Source organism: Rhipicephalus microplus, chromosome 3, assembly GCF_043290135.1.
Source record: "Rhipicephalus microplus isolate Deutch F79 chromosome 3, USDA_Rmic, whole genome shotgun sequence".
Taxonomy (NCBI): domain Eukaryota; kingdom Metazoa; phylum Arthropoda; class Arachnida; order Ixodida; family Ixodidae; genus Rhipicephalus; species Rhipicephalus microplus.
The window spans coordinates 17,191,338-17,207,189 of record NC_134702.1 but is presented as its reverse complement, the minus strand read 5'-3'; the positions used below and the strand labels follow the sequence as shown (position 1 = coordinate 17,207,189).

At 46.5% G+C, this 15,852-nt stretch overlaps 1 protein-coding gene across 1 annotated transcript in view; it reads left to right on the top strand.

Annotated features, from left to right (window-relative positions):
* Positions 1–15,852, top strand: part of LOC119181401 (uncharacterized) — a 146,666-nt gene that overhangs the window by 52,921 nt on the left and 77,893 nt on the right. The window contains exons 3-4 of the mRNA XM_037432631.2: positions 7,276–7,618; positions 15,206–15,677. Of these exons, the coding sequence (XP_037288528.2) occupies positions 7,276–7,618; positions 15,206–15,677 (815 nt within the window). The remainder of the gene's footprint in view (positions 1–7,275; positions 7,619–15,205; positions 15,678–15,852) is intronic.

Here is a 15,852-nt window from a genome sequence, read left to right as displayed (position 1 = left end):
TGAGCTACACTCTATCGTATGTCATAAGTCAGACCGTCTGGTCTTCTTTAGTGGGCGCTCACATCACACGGTGAAGACCTCTAGCATTTAACCAATATTCAAATGCGAAGGCCTCTACCAGAATTGGACCTATGACCTTCAGGTGAATAGCCGAGTACCTTAATCACTGTACGACCTCGACTGTGTTAAGAAAACGACCTTGTAAACGACAGGTGAATGAATTGTGTGGTAGGACTGGCAATCTCTCTAATAGGACACAGATGACGAATGCAATAATTGGAGATGAATTGATGTCAGACGGATGGTTAGGGACGAATAAGATTCAATATTTATTTACTGACTTTATGCTTTCCTGATGCCTAATTTGTTCGGTAGACGTAACGCTGGCGATTGGCATAGTGCCTTCATGTACTGATGGGTATACCATTGATGGCTGTACTCAAATGTGCATTAGGGTGCGCAGTTCTTTTGTGGTACGAATAAGTTTAAAATTTTTTTATTAACTGTTGTAAGCTCGTGCACATGGCAAGCCAGTATTAACCGAGCAGTCGTTCAACGTTCATGAAATGCCTACATGTACGTGATGTGGACGTAATTACGCTTCATGATAGTAATAATTGCTGGGGTTTAACGTCCAAAACCCATCATATGATTATGAAACACGCTGTAGCGAAGGGTACCGGAAATTTCGACCACCTGGGCTTTCAGGTTGAAGGGCACCTAAATCTAAGCACATAGGCCTGTAGGATTTTGTCTCCATGTAAATGTGGCTGCCGCCGCCGGCATTTGATCTCGTGACCTTTAGGTCAGCAGTCAAGAACGATAATAGACCACTGTGGTGAGCACATTGACAATTCCGCCCAAAAATCTTGCTCCGGAGCATCCTTCTACAATACGGCCGAACTCTCTTCTTTCTGTGGAACAAGTCTTACCAGATATTGTATCTCGGTTGAACTTGGTGCAAATTAAAGAAGCGATGACGTCTGTTTTTTTTTTCTGTTTCTGTAGCTTTACACTCACGTAGTCTCAGTGATGTTGCGTGGCCGTTTCTCACTCTGTCGATATTTGGTTGTGCTCCGTATACACGAGGCTATAATTCTCCTTCGTCCTATTGGCCGTCATGAATATCAACTGTGATGCCTTTTTTTTTTTTTGTCACAGCTACGTACACTAACTTCGCAGGCTTGGCGTTTCCTGACGCGGTTTCGATAGACTAAATGCTTTTGACTCACGCTTGCTCCCTAGCTTCGACCAAAGTGGGACCAGGAAAGAAACGGAAAAGTTCATTGGTGCCAAATGCGTTCTCGTCGTTGCTCTGGCAGAGGCGGTTGTATCTAATCGAATCAATTAGAGCGGAGCTACTGTGGCGGCAGGCTTATTGGTGGGCCGCAGTCTCGTCGTGAAAATCGGTGCGATAGTGGGAACAGCGTCATACAATGCGGGCTTAGATGCAGGGTAGGAAAGGGGGTTGGGCGCAAAGGGGTGGTAAGAGGAGACGCACCGCAACCGCTGAAGTTTCTGGAGTGCATCTTCCAAGACCGTGACCGTGGGACGGCCGTTTGATCTGACGTCAACATCGAAGTGCGCCGAGGCGAAGCGAGGCGGTCATTGGCTCCGCCGAGCAGTGACCGCGGAGGCTTGGTTCTATTGACTGACCGCATCGTTGCGGGCGTCAATGCCTCTGAGGACCCGCCACGGTGGCCTGTAGTGTTTATTATGCTAGACTGCTGACCAGAAGGTCCCGGGATCGAATCCCCGCAGAATTTCGACTAAGGTCAAGTGCTAGAGGCCCCGTGTGTTATATGTAACTGCCCGTTAATGAACTCTTCCAGGTTGTCCAAAATTCTGAAGCACTTCACTATGGCGGCTCTTATATACACATGTCGTCGTTTTGAGACGTAAGACCCCAGTGATTATAATATTTAGTAGTAGTATTCTATTCGGAGTACTAATTGCTCCCGTAATGTCGCACTTATTTGACGGATTTCAGTCTGTATATTCGGTATCATCCATAAAAAAACCAGTTTCTCATATCGCTGGATAGGAAAAATGAAGCGCCTTGTTCTGATAACTAGCACCCGCATAATTGCGGGTAAGTAACAGAGGGTGTGAATTCGTGATAAGAGGGATCCGATTTGTTGTTTGCCGTGTTAACATTTTGAAAGTTCTATCTATTTATGCGGCCATACATGTAATGGACTCTTTAGGCGTTTGAAAATAAGCGGGGCCTAGCCTGGCAAACCGACAATTACTCTCCACCAATGCGTGTTCCAAGGGCATACACCTGTGAGCATAGGTCGGCAAAGTCAGTGGAGCTAACACAGCGTCACTAATTAAATATAATTTGCGCTTTTAACTCACTCGGACTCGGACTTACCGAAGTTTTCCTGGGCCGAACTTACTGAGGCTCAGACTCATGGCTCGAACTGAGACTAAGTGAGTTCGAGTGAATCGATTTATGAGTGAGTCCGCCGACCTCTGCCTGTGAGTATGTTAAACAGTGAACATGAATCTCCTGTTCCAGAGTCTCTACTCTGTAGCTACTCGATCTTAGAACGCCTGAGAACTCCTTTCGAAAGTACGTTATTGGACCTACCTACAGAGATGCGTTTTAAAAAAATTAACCTTTAATTGTATTCTTTCTCGAGGCGTGTCTTCTTTCGGCACCGAATCACCTGTAAGAACAAAACTAATTGATTTGGTCCTCGCGAAACCGCCACGACAGCCACCCGCTAACGACAACAGTGACAAAAACTAGGACAATGACAAGGACAACAACAAACAGCCACGACGGCAAGGACCACGACAACAATGACGATGTCTATAACGACATGGAAAGCAACAACAAAAATAACTTAGACAAGTACAACAACAACGATGACAACAATGACGAGAACAACGATAAAGACAAAAATACCAATGACAATAACGTCTACGACAACAAGGACGATAAAACAATGACGAGGACAATAACGACATGAACAACAGCGGAAAATCGCGGCGTATCTACGAAGTCAATGATGATAAGTGGGCGGAGCAGTGGAATCGTTTGGTGTTATTGTAAATCACCCGTGACATTGACCACTCACGCATGTAAATGAGGGCCAAGTGGCGTACAGTTATATATACAATGTTTATCGGTCACAACTGGTACGTTGTGATGAGGTGTGAATTTCGTTTTGTCTCCATTATTACTACTTTGTAGTATTGGATTTTGCCTGAAGTTGGCAAAGACGAGGTCTGGGCAGGTTTCCGTTGTGGTTGTTGGTTGTTTCCGTTCATATCGAGTGCATCGCAGAGCATATCGAGACGTCATCTACTGCACAAGCCATTCGTTGTCCGTGATCATCATCGTCATCGTCATGGCGTATAGTGGCTACCTTGCATGTGCTGTGCCGTCATGGCAGAAAGAAAATGTGTGGTCTGGAACGCGCTTGTCATCGTGATCGTCAGCGGCGGCTACAGCGAACAACAATGCCAACGGACAACCCTCGACCTTAAAGAACTTCGCCCGTAATAACAACGTAGACAAGAACAATAACAACAAAATGACGACAACAACGACGAGAACTACAAGGACAAGAATAGCAGGGACAATAACAACGTCGACGACAACATGGACAACGGCAACAAAAATGACAAAAATAACAATGATGACGACAACAGTGGCCGCAATGAAAATGGCAGCAACGACGGCAATAACAATGGCGACAACAGCAAAAAGGACAACAAGAGTAAGGACGACAACAACAGCTAGGACAGCAACGACAAGGTAAAAAAATGGTGGGAATGACAAGGACAATAAGGACAACAACAAATTAAATAACAACCACGATGACAACAAAGGCAGCAACGACCCCGTGCTTTAATTCCAGAAGGAAAAAGTGAAGCTTGTTAAGCCTAGTGGCGATCCGATCCAATATGCACGCTGTGATGCTTATCGTGCGGCAGGGATGTGACGGGCGTTGTACGCCACTCTGGGTCCTTGTTGCGCCTCTTCCGGCAACGCGCAGGTCAACCGGCACTGTCATCGTCCTCGATCTGAGAACAACACTGCGCGTGCTCTGTCCGTCTGTGCTGGCGCAAGAATGCCGAATTAGGCGCGCCGCCACCGATGAATTGATGACACGCCGCTTAAAGGGGGCCACGGTAGTGCTCGCATTTGTTGTATGTAGCGGTTATTCGGAACTGGCGAAGCCGAAATACGAAAACACATCGGGGAACGAAAGAAAAGAAAAACATTTGTGTGAAAAGTTTTTCCCTATCGAGCAAAGGAGGTTTCTGGGCGAATCGCCCCAGTGCATGGTGAATGTGCTTTTGTTCGAAAACTGTTATTTTCTTGGAGATTATTCCCAATACATATTTACCGCCTTACGCCTGACTTCCCTCCTGCGTTCGGCTTATTGAACGGACGTCCTGGAATAGTATACAGGACTAATTAACTCTACACCTAGCGGAAAGCAAGCGGAGAGTTTCTTTTGAAGAACGGGCTGATGATATAGGCAAAGTGACCACAACAATATCAGTAACGATAAAGAAAACTTGGGCCGCCTTTTCTACTTTCGAACAGGGAGGAAAATAGCGACCGATGTGCGGCTTCCTGTTTGTTGCCATTATTGCCCGAGAAGAACAGGCGAGGCTCTTGTTTAAAAGCCTGCGCTTTGGTACGGCCGCTTCATATACAGAGCAAGTGAGGCAAACAGGAACTCTTCGACTTTTCTTTACTCCTTTGCCTTCTTCTTTATTACTTCCGTGTTATCAACACGATTCCCTCGCTAGTTGTCCTCGATCTTCATCGTGGCAAAGCAGGGACAGTTACAGCGCAGCACATACGGTTAGAACTCGACCTTACAAAAGCAGATTTTACGTATTCTCGATTTGGCGAAAAAATATGCATTCCATGACAGATATCCGTATTGTTGAATGTAGTCATCAACTCGAATTAACGATGCTGTCATGACACTAAGCCCTACTTAGAGAAGTTTTTCCGAGGCATGTGTCACTACAGCTTGAAGAACACCGGATGGTTAGAATTTTCGCATTTCTGTGTTAGCGGGCGCTACATAATCATATAATGTTTTCGGCTTGGTAATACTCACCGACCGGACTTTATCACCACTCCAGCCCGCATATCTCATCGCACCGGTCATGCCCTACAAGTCATCCGTCCAAGCAGCCACACCAAGACATTTTCTGCCTCCTTCTTTCCACGGGCATCATCTGAATGGAACGACCTTTCCCACAGCACTGCCGCCATTACCTGCCCGAGTTTATTTTTACAAAATGTAACACATTGTCTGTCTCGCAATTAACATACATGGTTAGCATTTTCTTTTTTGTATAATTTCTCTCCATCCACCCCTTATGTAACACCCCCTAGTAGGGGTCTTTAAGGTAATAAAATGAAAATGAAAAAAAAAATTATACACGGACTTTGTGTCCCAGGTCGCGAGATCGAACTCCGGCCGCGGCGACCTCACTTTCAATGGAGGCAAAAAAAAAAAAAAAAAGCTCGTATGCTTAGATTTAGGTTCACGTTAAAAACCCCGAGGTGGTCGAACTTTGTGGAGTCTTCCACTACGGCGCCTCTCATAATCATATTCTGATTTCGGAACAATAAATGCCGATAATTATTATTAGACTTTGAGGTCGTTGAAGGCTTTCATGACACAAAATATGTGGCAGCTTGAGCTAGTTGGTATGGCATGAAGATAGTTATAGCGCGAGACCAACACGACGACACAGAGACAAGAAGGACACGAAAGACTTCCGTTAGCACTCGTGTCTTTCGTGTCCTTCTTGTTTCTGTGTCGTCGTGTTGTTCTCGCGCTATAACTATCGGCAAAATCTGTGTTGAGATACGTGGTCGGATGATGTGAGGTTCTTCTTGGCAACTATCTGGAGATAAAAAAAGGAGATAAAAAATACATATATTTCAGTAACAGCTGAGTATGCGCAAGTCACTGTTTCTTCAATGTTGCATCGAGGGCGTATTGAATAGTATTTAGTTGGGATGTCGTATTGAGAAACGGTATCTAAAATCAGTATAGCTATGTTGTAGTAAAGCTGCACATTCCACGAGTGCTGTATATGCATAGGTGTGCCCAGATTCGCGTTATACTGGAAACGTGTGAAATAAAATTTTAAGATTACTGAAGTTAATTCTATAGGCTATACTATTGATGCTAGTGAAGCTACTTGAGCTTTGTGACCCTTCTGCAACAAACACCTCAAAATTTCATCTTGCCTCACATCATTGAAATAGTGAAATATGCCAAAATTGAATGGCTGAAGTCACAATTATTTTGTGTGATTTAAAATTTTAATTGTTAATAAAGCGGAAACCTTAGATGTCTCATTAAACGCGAAAGTTGACCTTCGCCGTCGACTATCGACTGGTCGATTTGGTGTCAACATGAGTGCTACAAAAAAAAAACCATTATGCTTGTCAACGTATAATGTGACATAAACTTCACAAATCGCAAACATTTGTGACGTCACTATGACGTTGCTTAACGTGACGTCATCAGATGACATCGTCATTTGGTCAAAGGTGGGTCGATCACGGAGGCAGTGCAAAACTATAGGCGGTGCAGATCAGAGTTTCCCATAAATACACTCGAGAGAACAATGGCGCCAGTGTCTATGGCAGCTGCTACGCATGGCGCATCAGCGAGCGTGGGAGTGATGGATTATACATGTATTTTTCTAGTCTTCGTACTTTCGGCTTCGTTTGGCTTCGCGTGGCTTAGACCTACTTTGTCACGAAACAACAATCGGCAAGTGTTCAGCAGTTGTACTTGACCACCGTAACCTTTCGGGCTCACCCATTCAAATCGGGTCACGAAGGTCAATACGACTCGTTTGATCATTCGAAACGAAAGCAAAATACAGCTATAAACAAAGCAACAAGTGTGATTTGCCGCCCGCGAGTACGAAGAGTAGGAAAATCTGTGTACTATCTCTCATTCCCATGGCCGCTGGACGATCGCAGTGCCAGATCCCCGGCTGTTAACTTTAGGAAACTCTATGGCGCAGATGTCTTTCTTGTTATGCTTCTGACCCTGGAAACCATGCAAAACCATTATTGGTGCAGTAGCTTTTGGAGGTAGGCGGTGACGGAGAAGGATCAATAGGTCGACTGATTAGAAAATGTGTCTTTCAGATTATAGTCGTCTTGGGCGAATGCTTGAGAAACATTGTGATCTCTTAAACGGGGGTGGTGTGCTATCTTCCCAGAATCGTTCGTCTGATTCTCTTTGTTTTTCTGCGCAGGTGGGCGGTGGTGCGGCCAACGGGCTGCCGGCGGTGGGCCTTGTGCCCGGCGTGGTGCCGTCGTCCGGTCCTGTTCTGGACCACAGCGCCCAGAAGGACAAGCGTCTACTGGCGCAGCAAGGGTCGCTGGGCAAACGCCGCAAGCCGTCCAGGGGAAGCCTGCACGCCTTCCTGTCGGCCCTGCATCGCCGGACGCCCGGGGACAGCAGCGAGGATTCCTCGGAAGCCACGACGGTGGTCACCACCGAGGTGCCAAGGTCGGCACCACTGCCCGCTGCACGAAGTGCACCGTCGGGAAGGCCGTCGGCTCGCAGTAGCCCACCGCCCTTGACCACAGATATCGGTGAGTGGTTTACAAAGTGCCCCTCCGACATTGCTTTTGTAACCACGGCAAGCTGTTACGGGACTTTGTGGGTGAAGAGCTGTAAAGTAAAAAAAAGTGTTGAGGTAGAATATAGATGGACACTTAAAGGGCCATGTCGCAGAAACGAGACGAGAGAAGCGTCGACTGCGTTGGATGTGGACGAAAAGCGAGAATCTTCTTTTTGTTATTATTCGCTTATTAACGCACATATTCTACCGTGCCCATCGTCGTCTTCTTCTTCTCAGTGTCTTCGGCGAGCTTCAAAAGCTTCCGGCCCGCATGAAGTTTTGTTCTCCTCACTGGAAACAGCCTTCAACTTGCTGTAGAATCCTGTGTGCTGTAGATTTGGGTGCACGTTGAAGAACCCCAAGTGGTTGAAATTTCCGAAGCCTTCCACTATACGGCGTATATCATAATCGTATGGAGGTTTCGGGACGTTAAACGCACATATCAATCAAATTATCGATTGATCCATATGCGCGAAATATCATATCTGAATTGCCTTCCTTCCCGCGTTCTTCCTTGTCCCGCGTGACTACCACGCGTGATCAACAGATTCCACTTCCTTTTCTGTGTGTCAGATTGCGCAAGCGGAGATAAGTCGACAAGCGTGAACTCTCGATAGCCCCAGGCCTTAGATCTTATGTGGCACACGTGTTTAAGAATAGAGTGGCGGGGAGGAGATATCGCATATAAAAAACATAGCGAAGGCGAGAAAAAAACCACTCCTTCGTCTTTGAACGCGAAGTGGTCCCTTAAAATACATGCGCAAAAACGACAAAGACGCGCGTAAAAGGTACACAGGAGATGCGCCATCTAATAGAGGGCCTAGGGTTTGAATCCTGGCTGCGGCGGCTGCATTTTTGACGGATTTATTTATTTATTTATTTATTTATTGACTGATTCATTGATATGTGGAGTTTAAAGTTCCAAAACTACCATATGATTATGAGAGACTCCGTAGTGGAAGGCTCCGGAAATTTCGACCACCTGGGGGTTCTTCTCGCTCGTGCTCGTGCACCCAAACCTGAGCGCACGAGCCTACAGCATTTTTCCCTCCATCGAAAATGCAGCCGCCGCAGCCGGGATTCGATCCCGCCACCTGCGGGTCAGCAGCCGAGTACTTTAGCCACTATAGACCACCATGGCGGGGCCATTTTCGACGGAAGAGAGAATGTTTGAGGCTCGTGTATCTACGTTTACGTGCATGTTAAAAAAAACCCAGCTGGTCAAGAATTCCGAAGCCCTCCACCACGGCATCTCTCGTAATCAAATCGTAGTTTTCGGACGCTCAATCCGAGATATTATTATTATTATTATTATTATTATTATTATTATTATTATTATTATTATTATTATTATTATTATTATTGTTGTTATTGTTATTGAGTACCGTCTAACGAATGAAATTCATTGAGCGAAGCTTGCTGAACACTCGAAAAACGAACACCAGGCCTGGGCAGGATTATAGGTCACGTGGAAACATTTCCCGCTTAACAATCTAATTTGCTGCGCAAAATACACCACAAGCAAACGCAACAGACAAGCGCAAGTCCAAAATTTTCTGAGCATGTGTACCTCGCAATCTAGCTAACAAACGGAATGTTGAGATGTGCAATCATCGCGCATGAATAATGCTGCCACGAGTTCAATATGTTTGTGCTTTAATATAATGACAGTATTGTTGAAAAAAAGGATTGTACCCACTGGACCTGGAATGAGAGGAAAGGTACACTCTAAAAAAATATCGAGTAAAAAGGGTGTCTTTTTGTCCCACAACAATAATCGTCATCAGGCTTGCGTGCGCTTCCGTTCTTGAAAACTCGTCGCTGGCCACTTTCCTATAGAGAATGCAATGTAAGCCTGATAATGGGCGTGTCGATCGTGGCCGGAATGTACCGGGCGTGGGGTGACAGCGCAAGTATGGAAAGCAACATAGTTGACGATTATTGTTGTGGGACAAAATGACACCCTTTTTACTCGCTCATTTTTTACAGTGTATAAGGTCGGCTACAGAGGAGTGTACTGCTGATGTTTGGTAAAGCTGACGTCATTGCAACCAGCTACTGACGCCCATGCGACACATAAGATCTTTATTGTTGTGTTTTATCTTTGTCGTTTCCGCCTGCATAGTGGTACGCGTGGTTTCCATTACATAGGAATATTTCAATATACGCAGGTCACACGATGAATTGTATACGCGTGAATTTCGAACCTCTCAGTACAGGCCACTTGCTTCGCACGCGAAAAAAAAAACGAAAATTGAGCAAGAAGCGTGCGGCGTGACCTCCTCTTACGGCTAGTATAGCTGGCCGACAATATAAATGGCACACGCTATATAACTCGACAGTCCCTGTGGGCTACAGGGATGATACATAACACTCCATGTCTGTTATTATTCGCAAAGTCGTTATTATTCTGTTATTATTCGCAAAGTCTGGCAAATGTAACCCTCAAATTGTTGCTTCAGTCATATATACGGCAGTCGCACCGTACATTGACCCCTGTACGGTTATATACGCTATAATGTGCGTATCATGAGTGATTCGTCCTTCTCATCGAAAATGTTCGCTTCAGCCGCCCTATAAAAGCTGCTTCATAAAGCGCGCCCGTGAATCCGACAGAGTGCGGAAGGCTAAATATTTGCGCACTTTCCGCAGAACGGCTACGGTCACAGCGTCACGTACTTGGTTGAAAAAATTCGAACAAAACTGGCCGCCCAGCTCGGCTTCGCGGTCCCTACGTGGGACTGACCGGGTGGTGCGGGGTGTGTTCACTGCACATAATGTTTTCATCATCATCATCATCATCATCATCATCATCATCATCATCATCATCATCATCATCATCATCATCATCATCATCATCATCTTCTTCTTCTTCTTCTTCTTCTTCTTCTTCTTCTTCTTCTTCTTCTTCTTCTTCTTCTTCTTCTTCTTCTTCTTCTTCTTCTTCTTCTTCTTCATCATCATCATCATCAGCAATAATGTGTGCAGGGAGGCATGCCGAGTCGAGGAATGCGCTATAAATACATGTCAAAAGATGCGAGAACTGAAGCCTTCATTTAGTGAACTAATATCATTAATTACAACACCCTTAAAGCTCGAGGTTAAATGTCGAGTGTCAGCGAAAATTTTGCAACGCCATTGCTTATCATGTGCCTTTGCTAATCAGCCGTGCCCGACGATGGAGACAGTCCGAGCAGCCGCTGAACCGACTTTGGCCAACGCGCGAGCCAAGTATACCAGTGACGAAAGACCCGCGCTTCGACCGGGGGCGCCGCAGCCAGCTTTTTACGTTAGTTCTGGCACTGCAGTTCGGAGATTATTTGCATGGCCTGTGGCAGGCTGTGGTTCTACCATGCCCTGTCTACGCCACGGAAAAACCTAGCAACAGCCAAGAAGGCCACGCTATAGGCCACTAAAATCAAAACACTTCTCTGTTTTGTGTGCTTTACACCAAACAGAGTTTATGACTGTGTGAACTGCGCGAAGAAAACAGTAGTTTATGAATGTGTGAACTGCGCGAAGAAAACTGTGTATTGGCATGTTATTTGAACTGGTTTCAGTGTCCTATTACGTTTTTTTTTTCTTTTCCGTATTGTTAATTTTTGGGTACCGTTCTGTATTATTATTTTATTTTTCGCTCCATAACTTTGTGATATGGAGTAGCCGAGGCAATAGGCACCTCAACCTCTCCACAGCAAAACAGTTAAAACAGAACAGAACAGAACAGCTAGTGAAAAACATCCCCCCCCCCCTTTTTTTTTTAAAGCATTAAACCGAATTTATCTCTTCAAACAAAGCATTCGTAAAGAGGATGGTTGAAATGTATGCATCCACTGAACTAACGGGCACACAATCGGACATGAGCACACTAGCAGGTCACGTTTGCAACGCACGTGCGGACGCGGGGCTGGTCAGCTGCAGGAAGCGTCGACAAAAGAGATACGCGAGGAGTGAGTCGTGTGGCACGCGTGCATTGTGCGGGACAACAACACCGCATTACGGTCTGACGCGCGAACATCCTCGCGATGGAGTTGCGGTGCTAAGCGAATGCCTACCGAAACTCAGTTTCTCTCGCCCGGACATAGAAACATTGTGAAGAAAGTGGAGAGAAAGGCTGCCTATTTTTTTTTATCTCCCATTTTGGTTCTTCCTCGCAACAGCAAGTTTTTTTTGGTTTAGCGCGGAATATCGGTCATCGGTTGTGGCCCCACGGTATTCGTGGAAGCCGGAAGCGACCGGATGAAACGGTGGGAACGAGTTTCACTCAGGACGTGTGCTATAGGCTTTGCTGCCAACGACTTCTTTATTATTATTATTATTACTATTTTTTGTTCCTCGTGATTCGCCCCTTTCGTGTTTTATATTATTTCATCTTTCGTGGCTGCCAATATGCCTGCCAAAAGCAGTATTCGTGTCGTTCCGTTTTCTTCTTCATCTTCGGCACCAATGTTTCACGCGGCTCTAGTTGTGTCCGTGCGAAATGCGAACGCGGTCCGCACGCTCCGCGACGACCTGGAAATAGAATTCCGCCACAACACCGCGAGCATATCTTGATGCCACGCTCCAGTAGCCACCGCCGCTTATTCGCAGCCTTTTCTCTTTTAAAATCGCCACGTGTCCGGCATGCCAATAACGGACGCGACCGGCCGCAATGACTGCTACGGGATGTCCGAACGTTCATACCACTTTCATATCTAAGGATAGGATTTATTTTGGAGTGTTATTTATCAGGCAAAACAGCGAAGGCGGATATCATACGTGCCCTATATTGAAGTGCTGGTAATTTTTTAGATGCGCGCACCGTACAGGGGCCCGTATAGGGGCGCTGTTGTCGTCGCTTATGAAAGTGGTAAGCGCACGAAGACGGGAACAAGACGACACACACAACACTGGCGTAAATTGGGTGAAACCACGTCTTGCGCAGACATCTTTAGCACACAAGAGTGGAAGCTTGGGCTAGTTGGTGCGCATTCATATTTGCAAGGTGTTTCAGCGCGCGAACAAAGGAAAAAAGGACAGGGTAGACAGAAAGAGCAGCGCTCTTTCTGTCTACCCTGTCCTTTTTTCCTTTGTTCGCGCGCTGAAACACCTTGCAAATATGAATCTTTAGCACACTGAGCGCGCGCTCGCGCCACGAAGTCTTCCTCTTGTTCGTCGAGTGGCTTGATGGTGGTTTCGAGTTAGGACCGCGATGTTCCGTGCAGGGTATTTTCCCATTTTCGGGGAATTTGTGCCTGTCATTTTGAACCAAACGGAAAAAGGGAATCCTCGTATTATTGCAGGGAATTTCAGCAATGCATGGTTAAATTCTCCTATGACCACCGATAATTAGCGGTCACAGTGTGCCTTCATGTGGTGTAATCGGTTCTGACGCATGCACCACGCAAGCATTGTTTTTGAGATTTGTTTCTGATATTTACGTGGAGCGACTTCTATAGTTCACTAGTACATGGTGTTAGACTTGAAGCCCGCAATGTGAAATGTTCAACAGTATATGAATGAATGGAGTCATGCCCCGCAGCGGTCGTCTAGTGGCTAAGGTACTCTGCTGCTGACCCGCAGAACGCGGGATCGAATCCTGGCTGTGGCTGCTGCATTTCCGATGGAGGCGGAAACGTTGTAGGCCCGTTTGCTCAGATTTGGGTCCACGTTGAAGAACCCCAGGAGGTCGAAATTTCCGGAGCCCTCCACTACGGCGTCTCTCACAATCATATGGTGGTTTTGGGACGTTAAACACCACATACCATTGAATGAATGAAGCCATGCTTTTGTTGTGCGGCAGTGGAGGGGTTAGTCATAAATTTAAAGGTCGCTAGTACATGAGACACTTGTAATTATAGTGCGTGGGTAGTGGCGGGAATTAAGAGTGTTGTGCAGATAATTTCGCTGGGAATTTCGTCAACGTTTGCAGGGAGAAATCCACGAAATACAGAATTTTCATGTCTCTGAATGGGAATTCTTCGGCGTAATACGGAACATCACTGAGTCTGTTAGGAGCACTTTAAAGGCCTTGGCTGTCATGTGCTGTTATCTGCTGTCGTCGCTTGGCGTAACGAAGACAACACCGCGTATAAAAAATTGAAAATGGAAAACAAGCGAGAAATAGAAAGAGTGAAAAAGAAAGGAACAAGAAACTGGAAGAAAACCACTAATAAAATCTTAGAAATAAAAAAAAAAGGCAAAACACTGAGGAAGTCAAAAAGAAAAAATTACCAAAACAGAGAAAGCCGGAGAGAAACAGTGTAGGCAGCGAAGTTCCAGTCTTCCTTCAAGCTTAGAACAATGAGCGTGATGCAGCTTGAAGTTCTTTAACGCGGCAGCGTTAACGGGCTTGTTTCGCAGATATTCCGTTGTCGCCGTCAGTGTCAATCGTTGCGAGCGAAAATTTGTCGTTTTATGTGAGAGAAAATGGACATGGATGCAAATAAATTGACCAAAAGCTTCGGCTCGAGTAAGAGTGTAACCCATGTCTTGCCCGTGGCAAGCAGGTGCTGCCCTACGCGTGCTTGCAACTGTGTAGCAAACAAACGAAAATTTACACCATCTTCCACTGAAGGGGACCATGTGGGCATGCAAAGAGGCGCTGGTGTTCACTTGTATTTCCATTTGTATGCTTTCGTGTATGTTTAATTTGTGTGTGGAGTTGTGTTTAACATACGCCTTCGCGAGCTAGGAGTTCAGGCTCCACTTGCTGTCTTTGCCGTTTCCTTGCGACTTCACAAGCTCGGAGTTCGGGGTCTGATAGCCGGCGCTATCGTTTACGTCCGGCTTCGCGAGCTCTCGTCTTCTGCTCAGTGGTTGTGCTTGCGCTGCTATCACAGCTTATGTTACCGATGCCGCTACAACCGGCGCCAACGTTTACGTTCATAGCGCCGTTGCAAAGGAAAGTGCGACGGAGCGATCGCGCGCAACATTATATGCGAGCGCACAGCTGTGGTGGAGAGATAAACGGGAGGAGAGAAACGAAGTGGAGGCAGCGCCCTGCCATTTCCTCCACTACGCCTTCTCGCGTTCACGCGAGGAGAGGGGTGAGAGTTGGAACATGCGCAGTTCGGGAGTAGACGGTCACCGAGGGACGGACACAGCCTCGAGCAAAAGCTGCTTCGCATCTAAAAAAAAACGTATATGAATGTCACGTTGCATGAGAAGTATCCTTAACGCAAATATTGCGTGGCACAAGCGTGGAATGGCACCAGTCGTCAAAGCACGTGAATTACGCGACAAGTTGGTAATGTTGCGGCCCATTCATTTTAGCTCGCTCATACATAACTGATCATCATCAGCAGTAACAGGAGCATGAACAAAGTGATCAACTGTGTAGCTATGCGTGTTGACTTACGGACGCGTAGGGTTGTACATCGCCTATTCCCTCCCCTTCCCAAGAAAAAAAAAATGGCTTACGAGGTACTTCACAGCTGTACTTGCATAGGGCTTTCTAGGATTGTTTGAAACGGGCAATGTTACGCGTTGCAAATCACAGCGAGAAGTACGTACTGCATGGGTGTGCGTACAAAGTCATCACACTTGCTTATTGTGTGCTCTCGTCTGCCTGTTACAGATAACGTCAACGAAGCAGACACTAAACCGAAGCCCAATCGAACGAATCAGCAACAAGCCGAAATCAACAACAACAAGAATATCACCGACAAAAACGGCGCCAAGAGCGAGACCAACAGCGGGTACAAGCCGGGAGTCCGGTTCATCGCGGACTCCGAGCGGCCGGCATCCGCCGGAGGCCTCTTGGAGACGTCCAAGAAGTCCGACGTTGTCCGTCCAGGCGTCGGTGGCACCATCCTGGGACACCGGCGGCAGTCCAGTCTTGACTCGGGTTGCAGCCTTGACATGTCCTCGTCCTCGTCGTCTTCAGGGAAGGGTTCACCAGACCCCGTTGCACCGACACTCACGCCTCCGCCGGAGTTCGCCGACACGCCCATCATGGAGAGAAGACGTCGGTCCAGGAGGAGGCACACCTCGGGTGCGTCGAGCACGGGTGCGGCTCCAGGAACCCTCTCCGGATCACCGGGAGTGGGGTGAGTTGGTTCTTTAATGATAAGGCACGAACATATGGTACAAACAACAGGCCACACAGACAGACAAAACAAGACAATATAAGCAAGCAACCGAGCAGGCAGAGAATTCAAGACAAGAGAGTCAAGACACACGACATACAAACTGCTGACCATACAAAAAAAAGGTCCGAAGGAC